At 58.4% G+C, this 17419-nt stretch overlaps 2 protein-coding genes across 15 annotated transcripts; one reads left to right on the top strand and one right to left on the bottom strand.

Annotated features, from left to right (window-relative positions):
* Positions 1–168: 168 nt before the first annotated feature.
* On the top strand, positions 169–7776 carry PLCD4 (phospholipase C delta 4). Of its 10 annotated transcripts, none has more exons than XM_015868959.3 (16): positions 171–329; positions 1931–1982; positions 2111–2269; positions 2781–3009; positions 3238–3367; positions 3518–3749; positions 3929–4130; positions 4395–4539; positions 5003–5155; positions 5282–5422; positions 5503–5659; positions 6021–6137; positions 6408–6586; positions 6687–6822; positions 6898–7047; positions 7146–7776. In XM_015868959.3, exons 2-16 carry the CDS (start codon positions 1958–1960, stop codon positions 7250–7252), a joined length of 2262 nt encoding a protein of 753 aa, XP_015724445.2. In that variant the 5' UTR covers positions 171–329; positions 1931–1957; the 3' UTR covers positions 7253–7776. The 10 variants fall into 10 exon arrangements, with proteins under 10 accessions (XP_032301712.2, XP_015724445.2, XP_085409277.1 ...); XM_085553151.1 differs by having other exon boundaries at positions 193–329; positions 1934–1982; XM_085553152.1 differs by having other exon boundaries at positions 198–329; positions 5506–5659.
* Positions 7777–7977: 201 nt separating this feature from the next.
* Positions 7978–17393, bottom strand: ZNF142 (zinc finger protein 142). 5 transcript variants are annotated; one of them, XR_014948254.1, is made up of 10 exons: positions 17300–17380; positions 16792–17096; positions 15986–16246; positions 15126–15380; positions 13910–14722; positions 13475–13652; positions 9648–12849; positions 9359–9456; positions 8941–9046; positions 8547–8563 (listed from the first exon to the last, which is right to left on the bottom strand). XR_014948254.1 is itself a non-coding variant. In XM_085553131.1 (9 exons), exons 2-9 carry the CDS (start codon positions 17027–17029, stop codon positions 8064–8066), a joined length of 5436 nt encoding a protein of 1811 aa, XP_085409257.1. In that variant the 5' UTR covers positions 17030–17096; positions 17300–17393; the 3' UTR covers positions 7978–8063. The 5 variants fall into 5 exon arrangements, 4 of the variants coding, with proteins under 4 accessions (XP_085409257.1, XP_085409255.1, XP_085409256.1 ...); XM_085553131.1 differs by lacking the exon at positions 9359–9456 and having other exon boundaries at positions 7978–8563; positions 15126–15377; positions 16100–16246; positions 17300–17393; XM_085553129.1 differs by lacking the exon at positions 9359–9456 and having other exon boundaries at positions 7978–8563.
* Between the last annotated feature and the right edge of the window lie 26 nt (positions 17394–17419).

Here is a 17419-nt window from a genome sequence, read left to right as displayed (position 1 = left end):
CTGCTGGTCTCTGTACCCCCGACCCAGGCTGGAGCTGGGGAGGGACGGGCCAGGCTGGAGCCGGACCCCCGTCCAGGGCCCCGCAGCCCCCCCGCCCCCCGGAGCGGCGAACGCGGCGGCGTGACCTTAATCCGGACCGACCTTGAGGGAGCGCGGCTGCGGGGCCGGGGCCGTGCGGGACGCGGGGCGTGCGGGGACCGTGGGGGCGGGCTCGGCGCTCCGCAGCTGCCAAGGGGCGGGCAGCAGCCCGGGCAGCCCCGGCCCCGTGCGGCTGCAGTCGGAGGAGGCACCGGCGGTACGGAGCGACGCGGGGAGGCACCGGACACACGGTACGGGGCTGGGGGGCAGTCGGGGCTGCGGGGCGGGTGAGCTGCGGGCCGGGGGTGACGAGTGCCGGCTGCTGCTTCTGCTGGGGATCAGGTGTACCCCCAAGTCCCGAGCCCTGCACCACCAGTGCGGTGCTATCCCCGTCCCTTGGGTGCCATTTAGTTCTCCCTGGGGTGCTCACGACGCTGTCCCCCCTCCACGCGTGGGGACCGTCACCTCCGAGCGCTGGAGCGCGGCCGCCCGCAGCTCCACGCTGCTGGCCGGGAGGGAGAAGCGGCCCTGGCAGGAGGCAGCAGCCCTGCGGGAAGCTCTCGGGTCGGGTTTCCAGTCGGAGAGCTCTGGCTCCAGCCTCTGGCTCCTTTCCCTCTCTCCTCGACAGAGGAGCAAGGGGTCAGAGCCCAGCTCTGCACGGCGAGGGGTCCTCGTGGGTGCCGGGTGTGCTGGGGAGGATGAACAGCCGCAGTCTCGCTTTGCACTCACAGGGTCTCACCTGCGATGGGAAAGGTCTGCTGTGCTGTGTGTGGGGCAGCCCCTGCTGCCCTGGTTGGAGACGGGCTGCCCACCTTTGGGCAGTGCCTCCCTACACGTCTCTTTGGCACAGAGTAGGGCTGACACTGTGGGATATTCATTTAGTTCCAAAACCCCAACTCCACTACTGGCCCAGCAGCCAGCAAGCAGCCCCCTGCACGCTGCCCCCATTACCTGTGTGACCAAGCGCTGAGCTCAGCCCTGTTGGTGGCACCAAGCCGGTTCCTGTCCCGGTATCTCCTCATCCTTGACGCCTCTCCCTCCAACCCAGCTTCCCAAAAACATGCCTGACCCTGCACTCACACAGGTCTGGCAGCTGAGCTTGGCAGCTGCCTGCACGCTGACTGCACCCGCTATTCCCAGCCCCACAGTGCCGGGGCTGTGCTGAGTCAGGGGCCTGGGGTACAGCCAGCACCCTGTGCCCCTCACCCTGAGTGGGACTGCAGCCGTGACAGGCTCCCCTGCACCCACAACCCTGCCTACCGGCTGCACTATCTGCTCCTTGAGGGCTGCTCAAGCATCCGGGCGATGAGCACATCCAGCAATTTATCTCTGTTCTAATTAAAGTCTTTACAGCCTCATCAAGGACTTATTGTCAGTCTGGTTGCATTTATAGTCCCGTGTGTCCCTGCTTGCTCTGGCAGCGCTGATGTTCTGCTCCCATCCCCAGGGCCCTGCGGTGCTGGGGTACCATGGATCACCAACTCAGGCTCCTCTCTGCTACCTCCAGACATGGTGCAAGGCTGTCCCCCAGCTCTGGGGCTCTCCCAGGCTCCCTGTTTTGCCAGCTCCCAGGGTGAGGGAGAGTTCAGATCCCCTCCCAGCTCCGAGGCCGCTCTCACAAGTTTTTCCATTTTCCCCCCACACCTTTCAAGCTCTGGCTTCCCGGTAACGCAATTAATATTGCATAAGAACAACGGGACGAACTTGACACTTAACGAGAGGGTGATCTGGTAGGAGGCACAGGCAGGTGTGCTCACATTAGGGCACACGCATACACCACCTGCGAGTGCTGGGGACAGACACCCCCCAGCAGTGTGTAGCCCTGCTCCCCAGCCCTCTCTTCCCTCCCCAGCAGTGCCAACACGGAGGAAGCAGAGCCATGGCATCGCTGCTGTGCAACGCCCGTGAGTGTCCCGGCAGAGGGGTGCGTGCGGCAGGGAGCTGGGTGGAGTCCATTCCTCCTCCATCCCGGGTCCCAGAGGTTGGAGGGAGTGAGGTCCAGCCCCTGCTATGCAGCCCGCTCTGCCCCCAGGCATCCAGCTCACAGAAACACTGGAGAAGATGCAGCAAGGGACGCTGATGCGTAAAGTCAAATCCAAGAGCTGGAAGAAGCAGAGGTACTTCAAGCTGCAGGATGATTGCATGACCATCTGGTACCAGTCCAAGAGGACGGGCAAAATTGAGTCTGCCTGTGAGTAGCAGCTGTGGTGTGTTGTCTGTGTGGGTCATTGGTAGGATTCAGAATGAACAGCGGGGTGAAAGTATGGAGACTCCTGAAACTGTGCTCGCAGAGAGTACTAAGATTCAAAGGAGGCTGTGTTTGTGTCAGGATCTTCTCATCCACATCTCTCTGGATGAATAGATGGATGGGTAGTTCGGTGGGTGAGCGGGTGGGTGGGAGGAGGAATGGATGGATGGATGGATGGATGGATGGATGGATGGATGGATGGATGGATGGATGGATGGATGGATGGATGAGTAGCTCCATGGATGGGTGGGTGGGTGGGTGGATGGATGGATAGATAGATGTGTAGCTCCACAGGTAGGTGGGTGGGTGTGTGGGTGGATGGATGGGTGAGTAGGTCCATGAGTGAGTGCGCAGATGGTTGGATGGCTAAACAGAAGAAGAGATGGTTGGAAGGACAGATGCCTGTGGGCAGTCCTTGTCCACCACAGACAGACCCCCCCTCCCTCTGCCCCAGTTTCCATCAGCGATGTGGAGACCGTGCGGGAAGGGCACCAGTCAGAGGTGTTGCAGAGCCTGGCTGAGGAGTTCCCCCCTGAGCGCTGCTTCACCATCGTTTTCTATGGGCGCCGGGGCAATCTGGACCTCATCGCTGGCACAGAGGAAGAGGCGCAGTGCTGGGTCCAGGGCCTGCGCCAGCTCATTGAAGTGGCCACCAGCATGGACCAGAGGGAGAGGATAGACCAATATCCTTCCCATGGGCGCTGCACTGCCCTTCACATTCTGCCCTTTCCCATCCCCTCCCTACCCCAAGCCCTGCATCTCCAGCCTTGTCCTAGCATGTAATTTTATGAGTATCCCCATCTGCACCAGGGGAGGGGAGCCTGCACCAAAAGGAAAAGATCTGATGCTCCCCCACGCCAGCTCTCTTATCCAAGGCCCTTTTCCTTAATGCCGGTCCTGCTTTCTCGCACGTGGATCCGTGACTGGTTCCAGAAAGCTGACAAGAATAAGGACGGGCGCATGAACTTCAAGGAGGTGCAGCGTCTCCTCAAGATGATGAATGTGGACATGAATGAGGACCATGCCCTGCGACTCTTCCAGGTCAGCATCACACCTGAGGGCAGGATGGGCTGGAGCTGGCTGCACAGCGCTTCCCTTCCTTCCTCCCTCCCTTGTGCCTTCCACTGGCAGTGGTGACCCATCGTGGGCTGGGCACCCCACGTTGTTGATGCTGAGTGAGCTCCCTTGCAGGCTGCCGACAAGTCAGAGTCAGGGACGCTGGAAGGAGAAGAGTTTGTGCTCTTCTACAAAGCCCTCACGGAGCGTGAGGAGGTGCAGAGCCTCTTCCAGGAGTTCTCTGAGGACGGGAAGAAGCTGACGCTGCTGGAGCTGGTGGATTTCCTGCGGCAGGAGCAGCTGGAGCAGGAGGGCACGGAGGAGCTCGCTATGGAGCTCATTGACAAGTACGAGCCCTCAGAGACAGGTGAGAGCCTGGAAAATAGCTCTGGCTTTGGGGCCCACCACCCACCTCCCCAGGGCCAACTCCATTGTTCCTAATGCTCCAGCCTGGCCCAGGGTGCCAGGAGCTACCAGCAGTCTCATTTGCTCCTGCCCTGTCCCCCTTGTCCCTGATGTTGGTTGAGTCTCTTGGTCTGCCCACAGCCAGAGCTCGCCATGTGCTGAGTGCTGACGGGTTCCTCATGTACCTCTGCTCCCCGGAGGGCTCCATCTTCAATCCTCAGCACCGGGCTCTGTGGCAGGACATGACCCAGCCTCTCTGCCATTACTTCATCTCCTCCTCCCACAACACCTACCTGATAGAGGACCAGATCCGGGGGCAGAGCAGCATCGAAGGTTACATCAGGTAATGGGCTGCTCCCTCCCACCTGCCCCCAGTACCACCAGTGCCATGGCCATGCCCAGGAGCAGGGTCCCTTTTGGAAATGTTAAGCCCAATTTTTCCTTCCCTTAATCTATCCATTCTTCCCTCCCTCCCTCCATCCATCCCTAGATGGGTGCCCTTACCCTGGCAGATATCCCCTGGTCCTGCAGGGGTGACACCACAGCCAGAGGGAGGGCAGGGGGCTGGTGCCCTGGCTGGGGTACCGGGGTGACTGCCCAACCATAGGGCTCTGAAACGGGGCTGCCGCTGCCTGGAGGTGGATTGCTGGGACGGGCCGAACGGGGAGCCCATAGTGTACCACGGCCACACCTTCACCTCCAAGATCCCCTTCAGGGAGGTGGTGAGCACCCTGGGGAAGTACGCCTTCCAGGTAGGGCACTGGGCAGCCCTCAGTGCGGTTGGGGTGTGTGGCTGAGGTGAGGGGCAGCGATGGGGCAGTGGTGGTCAGGATGGTGGCCGTGTCCATGCCCCGGGGATAGCACTGAGGGACTGATCTGCAGCCCTGTGCTGTGCTATACGGGATCCGGGAGCTGATCTGGTGGGGTGCAGGGGTGAGAGAGGGTGAAGAGGGGTTCTAGGGGCACTGAGGTGGGTTGAGGGGGGTGAGTGAAGGTTTCAGGGATCCAAGAGCATGATGGACTCCTTCCTGGAACTGAGCATGCATATAAAAGAGCTGGCAGCTGTGCCCGCCTCACCAAAGCTGAGCTGTAGCCACGCAGCTGAGCTGTGCTGCCTCACAGCCCTGCAGAGGTGGCTGCTGTTGCCCTGTCCCCCTCCACCTCTGCTCACCCCATTGCTGGGGGGGACAGAAGCACTCACCCATTGCTCCCCAGGCTTCTGACTTCCCAGTGATCCTGTCCCTGGAGAACCACTGCAGCATGGAGCAGCAGGAGGTGCTGGCCCAGCAGCTGAAGGACATTCTGGGGGAGCAGCTCCTCACCGCCACCACTGATGGACGCGTCCCCACCCGGCTCCCATCCCCGGAGGTAATGGGCAGAGCAGGGGGAGGAGGTGGCTCTGCCGTCCCCCACCATCCTCCTCCTGGCAGCAGGGACAGCACAGGAGAGGGGATCCCAGCACCTCAGGCTCCATGCCTCTCTATCCCTATTCAGGAGCTGAAGCACAAGATCCTGCTGAAGGGGAAGAAGATCGGGAGGCTGGAGGACACGCTGGATGGGCCAGGGGATGAGGTGCCCGATGTGTCTGATGATGACAACGGGGCAGAGGCAGAGGAGGAGAGGAGGAGGATGAAGGTGGGTGGCCTGGGATGGGAGCTCTCAGCACCCTGTGGGGTTCCCTGCCTGCTCCATCCTGATACAGCTGTGCCTTACAGAAGGACAGGGAGAGCCTGGCACAGGCCTTGTCTGACTGCGTTGTCTACTGCAAGAACGTGTCCTTCCGGGGTTTCCAGGAGGCTCGCAACCACTCCCGGCCCTCCGAAATCTCTTCCCTCTCTGAGGCAAAGGCCAGGAAGCTCATCCGGGATGCAGGTGAGGTGGAAGGGGCGGTGGCATGTGGGGAGTGGGCTAGGGTGGAAGGCAAGTGTCTTCTGGGTGTAGGGAGAGAGCCTTCAGACATTGGGCTTCCTTCTGGTTTGGAGAAAGAGGGCCATAACTGGGGTGCTTGGAGCTGGCTGGGTTTTGTTGGGTTAGAAAGTGAGGCAGGAGACCTGGGTTACTTGGAGGGGAGAGGGGGCAAAATAGGTGGGTGGAAGGATGGATGAAGGGAAGGGTGGAGGGGAGGGTTGAGGGATGGATACATGGGTGTAGGGATAGGTGGAGGGATGGATGGCTGGGCAGGCAATGCATGTGGCTGCGCAGACCAAAGGATGATCTCACGCTCCATCCCTAGGGAATGAGTTTGTCCGGCACAATACGTGGCAGCTGACACGCATCTACCCCAGTGGGATGCGGACAGACTCCTCCAATTACAGCCCTCAGGAGATGTGGAACGCAGGGTGTCAGATTGGTATGGGATGTGTAAATCAGGGCTCTGGGCTGGGGAGATGTCCCGGGTCCCATATGAAGTGGCACCATCAATGGCTGCCTTGATGCCAGCTGGTGCCAACCCTGTAGCTCTTGCCCTGGCCCAGGGACATGTGATATCAGTACCTCATCCCCTGTGTGTCCTTGCATCTCTGGCTGTGGGGACAGGCTGGTTCTTGCCTACAAAGCAGGGCATGGGGTCTCCAAATTGCCCTGTGCCATGCTGAACAGATTCCTGGCCACCTTCCCCCAGTGGCCCTTAACTTCCAGACAGCTGGTATGGAGATGGACCTATGTGATGGGCTGTTCAACCAGAATGGCCACTGCGGCTATGTGCTTAAACCACCCTTCATGAGGGATGAAGGGACTCTCTTCAACCCCAGTGACCCCAGCACCTGGCAGGGCCCCGGCCCTGTCACCTTGACAATCCAGGTATGGGTTGATAAGGGATGCTGGGGAGCTGTGTGTCAGTGTGCTGGGGCTCTGCCTGTCCCAGCTGGGCAGAGACATCCTGCATGTTCCTTCTGCACAGGTGATCAGCGGGCAGCAGCTGCCCAAAGTGGCCAACAGCAAGGATGGAGCCATCATCGACCCCCTGGTGCGCGTGGAGATCCATGGGGTGCCCGCAGACCAGGCACACCAGGAAACCAAGTACATTGAGAACAACGGTGAGCTTGTGGTATGGGGACCCACTGTGCTTGTCCCTGCCCTGTCACCCACCAGAGCCTGCTCTGCCTTAACAGGGTTTAACCCCCACTGGGACGAGACCCTTCAGTTCCAGCTCCACGTGCCTCAGTTGGCCCTTGTCCGCTTTGTGGTGGAGGATTATGACAAGACCTCCAGGAATGATTTTGTGGGTCAGTTCACCCTGGCTTTTGCCAACATCAAACCTGGTAAGTGATTGCTGCAGTTATGCAGGGAGATGCTGAGGGGCTCAGTTAGGTGCTAGGGAGTGGGGCGGTCAGCCACGGCCTCTCTGTCCCCTCTGCAGGCTACCGCCACATCCATCTCCTCTCCAAGGACGGCACTGGCATCCCACCCTCTTCGCTCTTTGTCCACATCCGCATCACTGAGCCGCCTGGCCCTGAGCAAGACTGAACCCACGGTGCCAACGGGACCTGGATAGAAGCCATAGGGCTGGCCTGGATTTGGCCCCATACAGTCGTGGCCACAGAGCCGACCACACCACCCTGTGTAGTCAGTCTGTTTGTGTAGTCCCTGTGTTGTCGTTGCTGCTGTGTCTCCTTTGCAGTGGCCTCTGGGGGCTGGAAAAATGGCAGCATGTCAGGTTTGGGATGCTGCCTACTGCCCTCCCTTCCCAGGCCCAGTAGGGGGGTCTATGCTGGTGTATGTCCTTCTATGTACAGCTGGATGTGGCCACAAAGAGGAGGAGAGCTGGTGCATGGGGCTGGTCCCCAAAGCTGGGGAAGCAAGGCTGGAACAAAGCAAACTTCAGGCAGCGCTGGGAGAGGAGCCGGAACTCACTGCACCCTGACCCAACAAAGCCAGTCAGAGCCCCCGGCCTGCACAGTCCCAGTGGTGCTCCTGCCCAGTGCCATGTTACTTACCCTCGCCATGTCCTCTCTATGTAAGCAACCTAATAAATTGTTCAGTGACAGGCAGCGAGCAGTCTGGGTACAGTGGTATTCTGTATAGGGAGTGGGATTTGGGACTTCTCTCAGCAGACTATGCCTTTTGCTGTAGGAACCTGCTGCCATGCTGCCACGCACACAAGGAAGGCTTTCTGCTGGAGTTGTCCCAGCACCCTGGTCCCCAGTGCAGCTAGGAGAACCCCAAACAACCTGAAGAAACAGGATCAAAAGGAGCCAAGAGATTCCTTTTATACAGCCACATATCTTACATCCCATATACATACATGTCTATACACACACACTGCAGCTGCAAGGACTCACTGGGAGATGCTATCCTTCTCTGTGAGGCACTCTCCCTCCTGCTGCAGTGCAGGTCGCCCCATAGCCGGGCTCTCCCTCTGCACAGCGTGGAGGTGGACGGTGGGTGTGCTGGGGTCTTTGCCCACCCCTTGGCTGGGGTCTCCAGCCCCACACTCGGGGTGGTGCCTCTGGATGTGTTTGATGACCTGGAACTTCTGCTTAGCCTTGTAGGGGCAGTAGCGGCAGAAAAAGGGGTGCTCGTTGGTGTGGGTGAGGTAATGGTGCCGCAGGCCAGCAGCCCAGCGGAAAGCCCGCCCGCAGGCGTTGCAGACGTACGGCTTCTCCTCGCTGTGTTTCTTCAGGTGGGTCTTGAGGAGGAAGCGGGTCTTGAAGGCCTTGCCGCACTGCTCGCAGATGAAGGAGCGCGTGTCCCGGTGCCGTGTCTCCTTGTGCACCCGCAGCGCATCTGCCCGGTTGGTGCGGTACTCGCACTCGTCACAGCGGTATGGCTTCAGCCCTGTGGCAATAGGGACAGTGCTGGGGTCAAGGGGATGGTGTCTGTCTCCCTTGGCCCTTCCATGGGGTCTCAACATCCCCATAATGGTCCCAAGGACCCTCCCTACACCCTATCCTTGATGCTAGTGCTTACTCCCCTGCAGGCCCCCCATGGCTCCATTTCCAAGGTCCCTGGGGTCTGTGTCACCCCACTTTTCCTCTCATCATCTTCCCAGAACTGGGGTGCAGATCCAGGGCATTGTCCCCAACCCATCAGCACGCAGGGACATACTGAACAGTGCCTACTACGTCCCACCCAGGAAGTGTGGAGTTGTGTTTATGCAGCCCCATGGCCCTCCCCTGCCAGCAGAGCTGGAGGTACCCCATGGCCACACTCACCTGTGTGCTTTGTCATGTGGTACTTGAGCTGATTCACCCACTTGCACTTGTAGCCACAGTCTGGGCAGAGGTATTTGCGCTCCTCCTTGTGGATCCGCATGTGGTACTGGGCAGAGAAAAATGGGGCATGGTCAGGACAAGGCTATGCCACCTGCCTGGGGGGCATGCAGGGACAATTGTGAGTGACCAGGAGGGCTGTGTGATAGCCTGACCATGCATGGGGTGTCCCACAGAATGGTCAGTATCAGACCCTGCTATTGCTGAGCTCATTCTGTCTCAGGACACAGGATTTTCTTCCTACTTTGGCACTTAGGGCACAGCTCAGGCTGAAACCAGACCAGCAGAGCTAACCCTGAGCTAGCAGCCTCGCCCAGGCGGCCCCAAAGGGCTTCAGCTCAGCTATTAAAAAAGTCAATACCTCTTTTAGTAAAGACAGGCCATTTTCCTTCCATTACCCCACGCCTGACTCTCTTGTTCTAGGAAAGGCCCTTTACGGTGTGAGAGGATGATAATCACCTACAAAGCGGAGCAGAAAGAACATGCAGCTGCTGCCCCCCAGTATCACATTGCCCTGCTTCAGTACCATCTGCTTGCTTATCCCCACACAAAACTCAGGAAAGAACAGAGAGGACAATACCTCCACTTGTAATTTCTCTATCCCCAAACCTCCACGCATCTCCCAAGCCACCCCCAAGCAGGATGCTCACCTTGAGACGTGAGGGGTCAGCACAGGTGTACTTGCAGAGGTGGCACTTATAGGGCTTCTCACCAGTGTGGATGCGGATGTGCCAGGTGATCTTCTGCTTGTTCTTGGTGGTGTACTCACAGTCAGAGCACTTGTAGATGCGTGTGCCCCCGTGGCCCTTCATGTGCTGGTCAAAGACAAGCTGATGGCAGCAGGCAAAGTCACAGAAGGGGCACTGCAGGGATCTGTCCTGGGGGGCGGCCGGCTCGTGGCTCTCCACGTAATGCCGCACCAGCTGCTGCCGCTCCTTGGCAGCAAAGCTGCACAGCTCGCAGCGGTGGCTGAAGTGCTGCTTCTTGTGCTCCTCCAGAGCATCCCGGCTGGGAAAGCTCTCCTTGCAGGTGCTGCACTCCAGGTGAGGGTGCTGCTTTTGCACATGGCATTTGAGTGTGGCCTCGCTGTGGCATACAAAGCCGCACTGCGGGCAGCCGTAGGACACCTTCTCCTCGTGCCGCCGCAGGACGTGCTGCTTGAGGGCTGTGTCGGAGCTGAACCGTGCCTCACAGCGGGAACAGCCGAAGTTGAGCTCGCCGTGGTGGCAGCTGTTGACATGGCGGGTGATGTCATTCTGCAGGTAGCTGCTGTAGTCACACAGAGGGCAGAAGTGGGTGGGCGTCTTCTCATGCACCCGCAGGCGGTGGATGCGCAGCTTGGAGTTGGTGCCGAAGGTCTGGTTGCAGATGCCGCAGGCGATGCGGCCCTCGCCGGTGTGTAGGGACTGGTGGGCCTCCAGACGGTACCGCCGCGTGGTGCTGAACTCGCAGTAGAGGCACTTGTGGGGCTTCACCCCCTCGTGCTTGATGCGCACGTGCTGCCGCAGGCAGCGGGCCTGCTTGCAGGTGAACTCACACTGGCGGCACTGCAGCTGCGGCCGCTTGCTGTAGTGCTTGCGGTGCAGCTTGCGGTGCAGCCGCAGGGCTTTGGCCACTTTGGAGGTGAAGGGGCAGGAGGCACAGCGGAACTCTCCCAGCACCACGCAGCCCCTCTTCTTGTGCGTCTTCATGGCCCGTTCCTGGTGGCAGGTGAAGGAGCAAGTGGAGCAGGAGAAACGCCTCTGTTTGGGCAGTGCGGCTTTTGGTGGAGCTGCGTCTAGCACAGGGTCACCGGGCTGCCCCATCTCAGTGCTGGCCGTGTCCCCCCCCAGGAGCTGGGTGCTGTGGGATCCATCCTCCTCAGGATGCAGGAGGTGCTTCTCAGCACAGTGGTTCTTCAGGGCCCGCTGGGAGCGAAAGGTTTCAGGGCACAGTGAGCACCATAACTGCTCCAAGCTCCGGCAGCCATCCTCCACGTGAGAGGTGATGGTGGAGACACGGGAGCAGACAAAGGAGCAGGCATTGCAGCGCAGCTTCCCATCCTCCAGCCGGTATTTCTCAGAGGGTTTCCCAGCCTGCGAGGGACACCCCATTCTGCTTGTCTCAACTCCATCCCCTTGCTGTGAGGGCCCTTCTGCCACCTCTGCACCGTCACCATGGAGAGATTTCTCAGGGGAAGGACAGTGTGACCCCTGCTCCCCAGCAAAGGCACCATCCGATTCCTGCATTTTATCAGGCATCATTTCAGCTTTCCGGGGGGACTCAAGATGTCCAGGCTCCTCCATGCCTCCCCTGTCACTCTCTGCTGTTTCTGTACCATTATCACCCAGCTGTCCAGTCGGACAGTGCAGTCCTGCTGCCTCCACAACAGCCGGTTTGAGCACCTTTTTCTTCTTCAGGAGGACTGGGCATTTTTTGAGGAGGTGGGTGTTGAGTCCCCTCTGCTGCTTAAAGCTGGCACCGCACTCATGGCACACAAGTGGGGTGCGGTGGCTCTGGCAGCTGGCTTTGGAGTGCAGGGACATGGACTTCTCCTTCCGTGTGATGTAAGAACATTTCTCACACTTAAAGATCTGACTATCCGACTGCACCACCAGCATCTGGACCCTTCCCTCCAATACCAGCGTCTCTGCCTGCTCCTTGTCCTGCTTCCGCAGCGCCTTCAGCACCGACTCTGAACTGCTTCTGGTGTCATTGCTGGAGGTGGCCACATCCTCTGGGACAGGCGGATGGCTCTGCTCACCTGTCTTCGACACACTGAGCCAGGCCTCAGGTGGTTCACCTCTGCTGTTCTCTCTCAACTCTGGGCCTGCATCCAGCTTGCTGTGGTCTGAACATGACCTCTCAAGGTGGCCTATGGCCTCTCTTACGGTGTCATTTTCCTGGCTGGCACCTGCTGCTGCACTGTCCTCCAGCCTCAACATCTCATCCTTGTGTACATCTACCTCCTCTTCCTTATAGTCCGAGATATCTTCAAGCACACTGTCATTGTCCTCCAAGCCAAGGTCATCCTGGGAGCCAAGCATTTCATAGGCGGCAGGAGGCTCCTTGCAGGATAGCATTTCTATGCTCTCCGGCTGTGCCATGCAGGCATCTCCAGTCAAATGCTCCAGGATGGGATCAGATGAGACATGCACTGTCTCCAAGTGCAACGTGCAGCTCTCTGTCACATCCTCAGCTGGGCCCACAGCAGTGTCACTCTGCATGCTGTCATCAATTGTGCAGCTCTGCTCCCCCTTGCCCACAGCTGTCTGAGTCTTACAGCTGCCCTCCAGTGGAGCAGCATCCTGCCCAAGAAGGGGCACCATGAGTGCTTGCTGGCAGCCCTCACCACCCTGGGACTCCAGCTGGGATGGCTTCACCTTTGCCCACTGCTCCTTGCTAGAGAAGGGGGAGCTGACATCCACACGCAGGGCTGCTCCAAGCTCGTAGCCAAAGACAGACTCGGATGAGCTGATCTCCAGCTCCTTGCTGGCATAGTTTTCCAGCCAGTCCTTGTCACCAGGCACATAACCGTGAATCTTGCGCTTGTGGAAGAAGAGGCTGGTGTTGCTGAAGGTGCAATAAGAGCAAAGGGCGCAGCGAAACTCCTTTTGCTTGGTGTGCTTGCAGTTCTCATGGTTCAGCAATGCCTGCTTGTATTTGGTCTGGTAGGCACAGTACTGGCACCGGAAGATGGGCACTTGGTAGTTCTGCGAGTGCTTTGCCTGCATGTGTTTCTGCAGCTCGTACTTGCGCTTGCAAGCAAAGCCACATACCTCACAGATGAGGCTTTTGCCTTGGTGCCGCAGCTTATGGCTGCTCAGCTGGTCGGCACGGTGGCACCGGTATGAACACTGGTTGCACTGGTACCTGTGGAGAAAGCAGAAATGGTCAGGCAGTGTGGGGAACCAGAACAAGCTGAACTCTGCCAGACATATGGAGTCCTGCTTCCCCATATCAGAAACCTGCTCTTAGGTTTGCTGGGTCTGACCTTTGCAATTTGGGCAGCTCAAACCACAAGCAATTCCTCTCGTAACCCTTGGCACTGTTGGTGCCTCATATCCTCAGCCGGTGAATGGGAGATAAGAGTCCCTGGGTATCCCAGAAAGTGACCCTGTCACTCCTGACACACGCTTCACAGCAGAAGCACCTCCAGCATCTGTGGAGGCAGGCAAGGCCCTCAGGGCAGTAAGGCAATAGTGAAGAAGTAAAAACATTTTTTGGCAGAGTCCTGCACAAGCCCAGACTGGCCTTGCACAAAAACAGAAGCAGAATGCAAGAACTCGTTTAGAGCTGCACTAATGTAATGATGGCACTGAAGCACCTGGGATACCTTTGCCTCCCCAGCACTATGCTGACAACAACCTGCAAGCTCAAAGACTGCATTTATTGTGTGCTCAACAGAGTAGGCAGTAGATGCAGCCCAGCAGGCTCCTGTAGCAGGATCTGGGGAGCCCTAACAATGTTGCCAGGTCAACCAGCCTAGGGGTAGTACCTAAGATCACCGGTGTGCTTGCGCATGTGGACATTCAAGTAGTGCTTCCACTTGGTGATGTATCCACACTCAGTGCACATGAAGTTCTTGTCTTTGGAATGGGTCAGCATGTGCTTGGACAGGTAGCTCACATCACGGCACGTGAAGTCACACAGCTCACACTTGTGAGGCTTCTCTCCTACAGAGGAAAGAGAAGTGTTCTCAGTACAATAATCAGATATGGCAGCCTCCTCGAGGGTAACCAGATCAGCTGGAGCTTGGGATAACAGCAGAGATGGGGATGTATCATGACTTCAGCCAAACAAGACTAGGGATTGGTGGGTGGCAGAGCCACCGATGGGACCCAGGAATCCCGACCCAGCCCTCCCTGACCACCAGGACCAGCACAAACCCATGTCCCAGCTTGGCTCCAGCTGCCCCGCAGCAGGCACCCACCTGTGTGCAGCAGCATGTGCCGGATGAGCACCCTCTTGTGTGCAGTAGCAAAGGCACACTCGGTGCATTTGTGGATCTTCTCATTGGCGTGCATCTTGCCCACGTGGTCATGATACTCCACAGGGTTGAAGGTGGCATAGGGACAGAAGCTGCACTGGAGCTGCTCGCTGCCTGGGTGCCCCTGCTTCTTATGCTTGCGGAAAACATGCTTGTTGGAGCAGATGAAGTCACATTGCTGGCAGTGGAAAGCATAGTGGGTTTTCCGGTGAGCCTCCATGGCCTCAGCAGTCCCAAAGAGCAGTGAGCAGGCATGGTACTTGCACTCCACTGCCTTGATGCCGTGAGCATCCTTAAGATGACGGACAAACTCCTTCCTGTCCTCCACACAGTAGTCACAGCCCTCTTGGAAGCAGCTCAGCCTCTTGGGTTCAGCTTTGTGAGTCTTCAAGTGCTCTTTGAGGGTCTGGCTGAGGCGAAACTTCTCCTTGCAGACGGGGCAGGAGTAGACATCAGAGTAGAAGTTGGAAATGTCCTCATGCATGCTGGCCATGTGGCGATTGAGGGCATTCTTCTCCACCGAGCTGTAGTGGCAGAGTGGGCAGCGATGCACCTTCTCACCTGTCTCCCGCATCATGTGGATTTTCAGCTTGCTTTTACTGGTGAAGTACTTGTGGCAGTTGGGGCACTGCAGGCTGGGGTCAGGGAAGTGCAGGTGGAGGTGCTCCACCAGGTGTGTCCGCTTCTTGAAGCACCGCTTGCATTCGGGGCACATGTGGGTTTTGTAGGAGTATGCTGAGCCCTCTGCAACAGCTCCTGTGAGAGCAAAGGAAGAGCCATCAACAAGAAAGAGAAAGCACACAAGCATAGGCAGATGTTTCCTCTCTGATCCTGCTGTGTTGGGGCATGGGCTTATCACATACAGTCATGCAGCAGCCAGGTACCTGCAGGGACCGTCCCCATCCTGAGCCACCAGCATGGTTCAGGTGGGCTCTTTCCAGATTAACACTTACAAAAGTGATCCAGCACAGCCTAAATCAGACCTGCTTGTATGTCCCCCAAAGCCAAGCAAATCCCTCAGGTTCAGCAACAGGAATGAATGCACCTAATGGGCAAACAGACTGCTGGGTGGCACAAGATCTGTTGGCTCCACTATGCTCCACTACTTGCTCATAAGCAATAGGTCCAAGAAGCTCTCAGCACAGCCTCACAATCGTACCTTTGAAGTGCTGAGCCCAGGTCAGCTTGGCTTTGGCAGCAGCCTCTTTCCTGTTCTCTTTGGCACTGCCCTCACAGGGGCTCTCTCCATCCTCCTCCAGTGAATCGTCTTCATCACTCTCTGAATCCTCTTCTCTGGCAGATGCTTTCAGCTCCTCCAAGGAGCCCTCCCCAGTGCCTGAGGGATTTGCTGGCCTTGTTTCTTCTGAAGTAGCTTCCCAGTCAGGGTGGCAATTTGCTGCCTCCTTCTGCCCTTCTGTGTCAGGGAGGAAAGACAAGAGACTGTGATGCTGCAGGTGGGAAGCAGCCACCAACCCTAACCCAGAAACATAAAAAAACTCTTCTGGCTCTCTAAGGCACTTTGATACTGAACCACTCGACTCTCCATCCCTCCAGCAGCACAGCTTTGCCCTCTCTTCCCACAGCTTTAGCTCCAAACTCAGTCCCTGCAACATCCACAGGCACCTGACCCAGCTTGGGTCTCTGCCCAACTCAGCTACACCTGATGACAGAATGCAGAGCTGTTGGAGGGGAACTGAGCTGGGGATGCTGCTCATCACAGATGTTTCAGCGATGTGGCTCTTCCTGTGCTGCCAGAAGAGTTTGGAATTAGCTGTGACAAAATCACAGCGGCCACAGTGGAAGGGGAAATGGGTGCCGTGGTGCTGCTCCATGGCTGGGTGGCTGGGGAAGAGGAAGGGGCAGGCTTGGTAGGTGCAGGCACAGGGCAAGCCCCATGCAGCAGATGTTGATGGCTGCACAGCTGCTTGCGGTCCTCTGTGGCAAAGCAGCAGCCCTTCTCAGGGCAGGGCAGAGCTCCCTGCAGGCCACGGTGGGTCCTAAAGTGCTCCTTGAGCTCACCAGGCTGTGCAAACGCCCCCTGGCAGATGGGGCACAGCAGGCATTCAAGAGCTGAGCCCTCTGGGATGCCTGCTACAAGTGGTTCTAAGCCCCCTGGCTTATTCTGGCCCTTACTGGTGGGTGCTGGCAGCACTCCAGGTAGCTGCAGGTGCTCTGGTGGTGGCAGTAGCAGGCACTCGTGCTGGGACAGTGAGGAAGCCTCCGGGAAGCTCTGGCCACACCTCTCGCAGAAATACAACTCCACCACCTTGACCAGAACCTCTGCACAGAGCAAGGATGATCGTGAGAAAGGGCTTTCACCAGGCCCAGAGCTTGGGAACGGTGGTTCAGTTCCAGCTCTGGACAAGAATAAAAATTATCTTGCATGAATTACAGCTTTGAGAACAACAGTCCTCCCTCTGCCCTGGGAATCCCATGCCACATAGTCCCACTGCAGAAGGAGAGTCATCATGCAGGTGACCACTCTGAGTGGGTCTGTCCCTTAGCACCTCTGAGGCAGAGTAATGCTGCTTGGCCTTCTCTCTAGCAGGATGCCCCAGGGTGGACAGTGAGCTGGGTGATGCAGGAGGACGGAGATCTCCACCTGCTTCCTCCAAAGGCTCAGAGCAACCCCAAAGCCTGGCTCCCTGGGCCAGTCCTCCCCACTTTGTTCCAGATTCACACTGAGCAGCAGCATCTGTTCACGATGCACACAGGGTCAGTGTGACATCCCCATGATGCTGACCAGAAGGCACAGTGCCCAGCTGACCCCCCCATCCCACTGCTCAGCACCGAAGGCTCTGTGCTCTCCTCCCCACACCCAGTACCGGTGCCGCTGGCTGCGTTGCTCAGAGTCACGTTGCCAGCTACAGCCTCGATGAAGATCTCTACGTTGCTTCCTTCGGACGCAGCCCCTTCCCCAGGCAACGACGCCTCTGCCAGCACCAGCTCCTGCCTCACGGGCAGCGGGGCAGCCCCAGCAGTGGCAGTAGGGCTTCCCATTGCTCCTGCTACTCCCACTGCACCCGGGGAGGGCAGGAGCAGCTCAGAGCACAGGGCCTCCATCTCCTCGCCTCCTGCACTCACTGCCCCTCACTCAGAGCCGGGTGCGGGGCAGGGGGGTTCCCTGGCTCTGGAAGAGAAGAACGAGATGGAACGATGAGGGATTTCAGAGGGTGAACCAAGGGCCCCAGCACCACCTGAGCCAGGGGCCTCACGCAGGGCCTGCAGCCGGGCAGGACACCTCATCCCCAGCCCAGGAGCAACGCAATGCACTCAGGCCTAGCCCCGACCCTGTGCCCCCCAGTACGGCCCCTCCATTGACCCCAGTCCCACCTGCAGGCCCGGCCCAGCGCATCTCGATGGTACCCGGCCGCACAGAGCGCCGCCCTCGGCGCTCCCTACCGCCACTTCCGGTCCTCCAGAGGGTGAGTGGCCGGGAGCCGCCGGAAGAGG

This window comes from Coturnix japonica, chromosome 7 (genome assembly GCF_054131305.1).
Source record: "Coturnix japonica strain WE chromosome 7, WE-NBRP24, whole genome shotgun sequence".
Classification (NCBI taxonomy): domain Eukaryota; kingdom Metazoa; phylum Chordata; class Aves; order Galliformes; family Phasianidae; genus Coturnix; species Coturnix japonica.
The sequence above is the reverse complement of the archived record's forward strand: the minus strand, read 5'-3'. Positions and strand labels throughout refer to the sequence as shown.

Excerpts from the sequence above, each read along its gene's own strand:
- ZNF142 (XM_085553129.1), bottom strand. The coding sequence starts at position 17,029 with ATGGAGGCCCTGTGCTCTGAGCTGCTCCTGCCCTCCCCGGGTGCAGTG. Across the intron at positions 13,653-13,909 it reads GCACATGCTGCTGCACACAG|GAGAGAAGCCTCACAAGTGT; the intron begins GTGGGTGCCTGC and ends TTTCCTCTGTAG. Across the intron at positions 12,850-13,474 it reads AAGCACACCGGTGATCTTAG|GTACCAGTGCAACCAGTGTT; the intron begins GTACTACCCCTA and ends CTTTCTCCACAG.
- PLCD4 (XM_032445821.2), top strand. The coding sequence starts at position 1,958 with ATGGCATCGCTGCTGTGCAACGCCC. Across the intron at positions 3,368-3,517 it reads ATGCCCTGCGACTCTTCCAG|GCTGCCGACAAGTCAGAGTC; the intron begins GTCAGCATCACA and ends GCTCCCTTGCAG. Across the intron at positions 4,131-4,394 it reads AGCATCGAAGGTTACATCAG|GGCTCTGAAACGGGGCTGCC; the intron begins GTAATGGGCTGC and ends GCCCAACCATAG.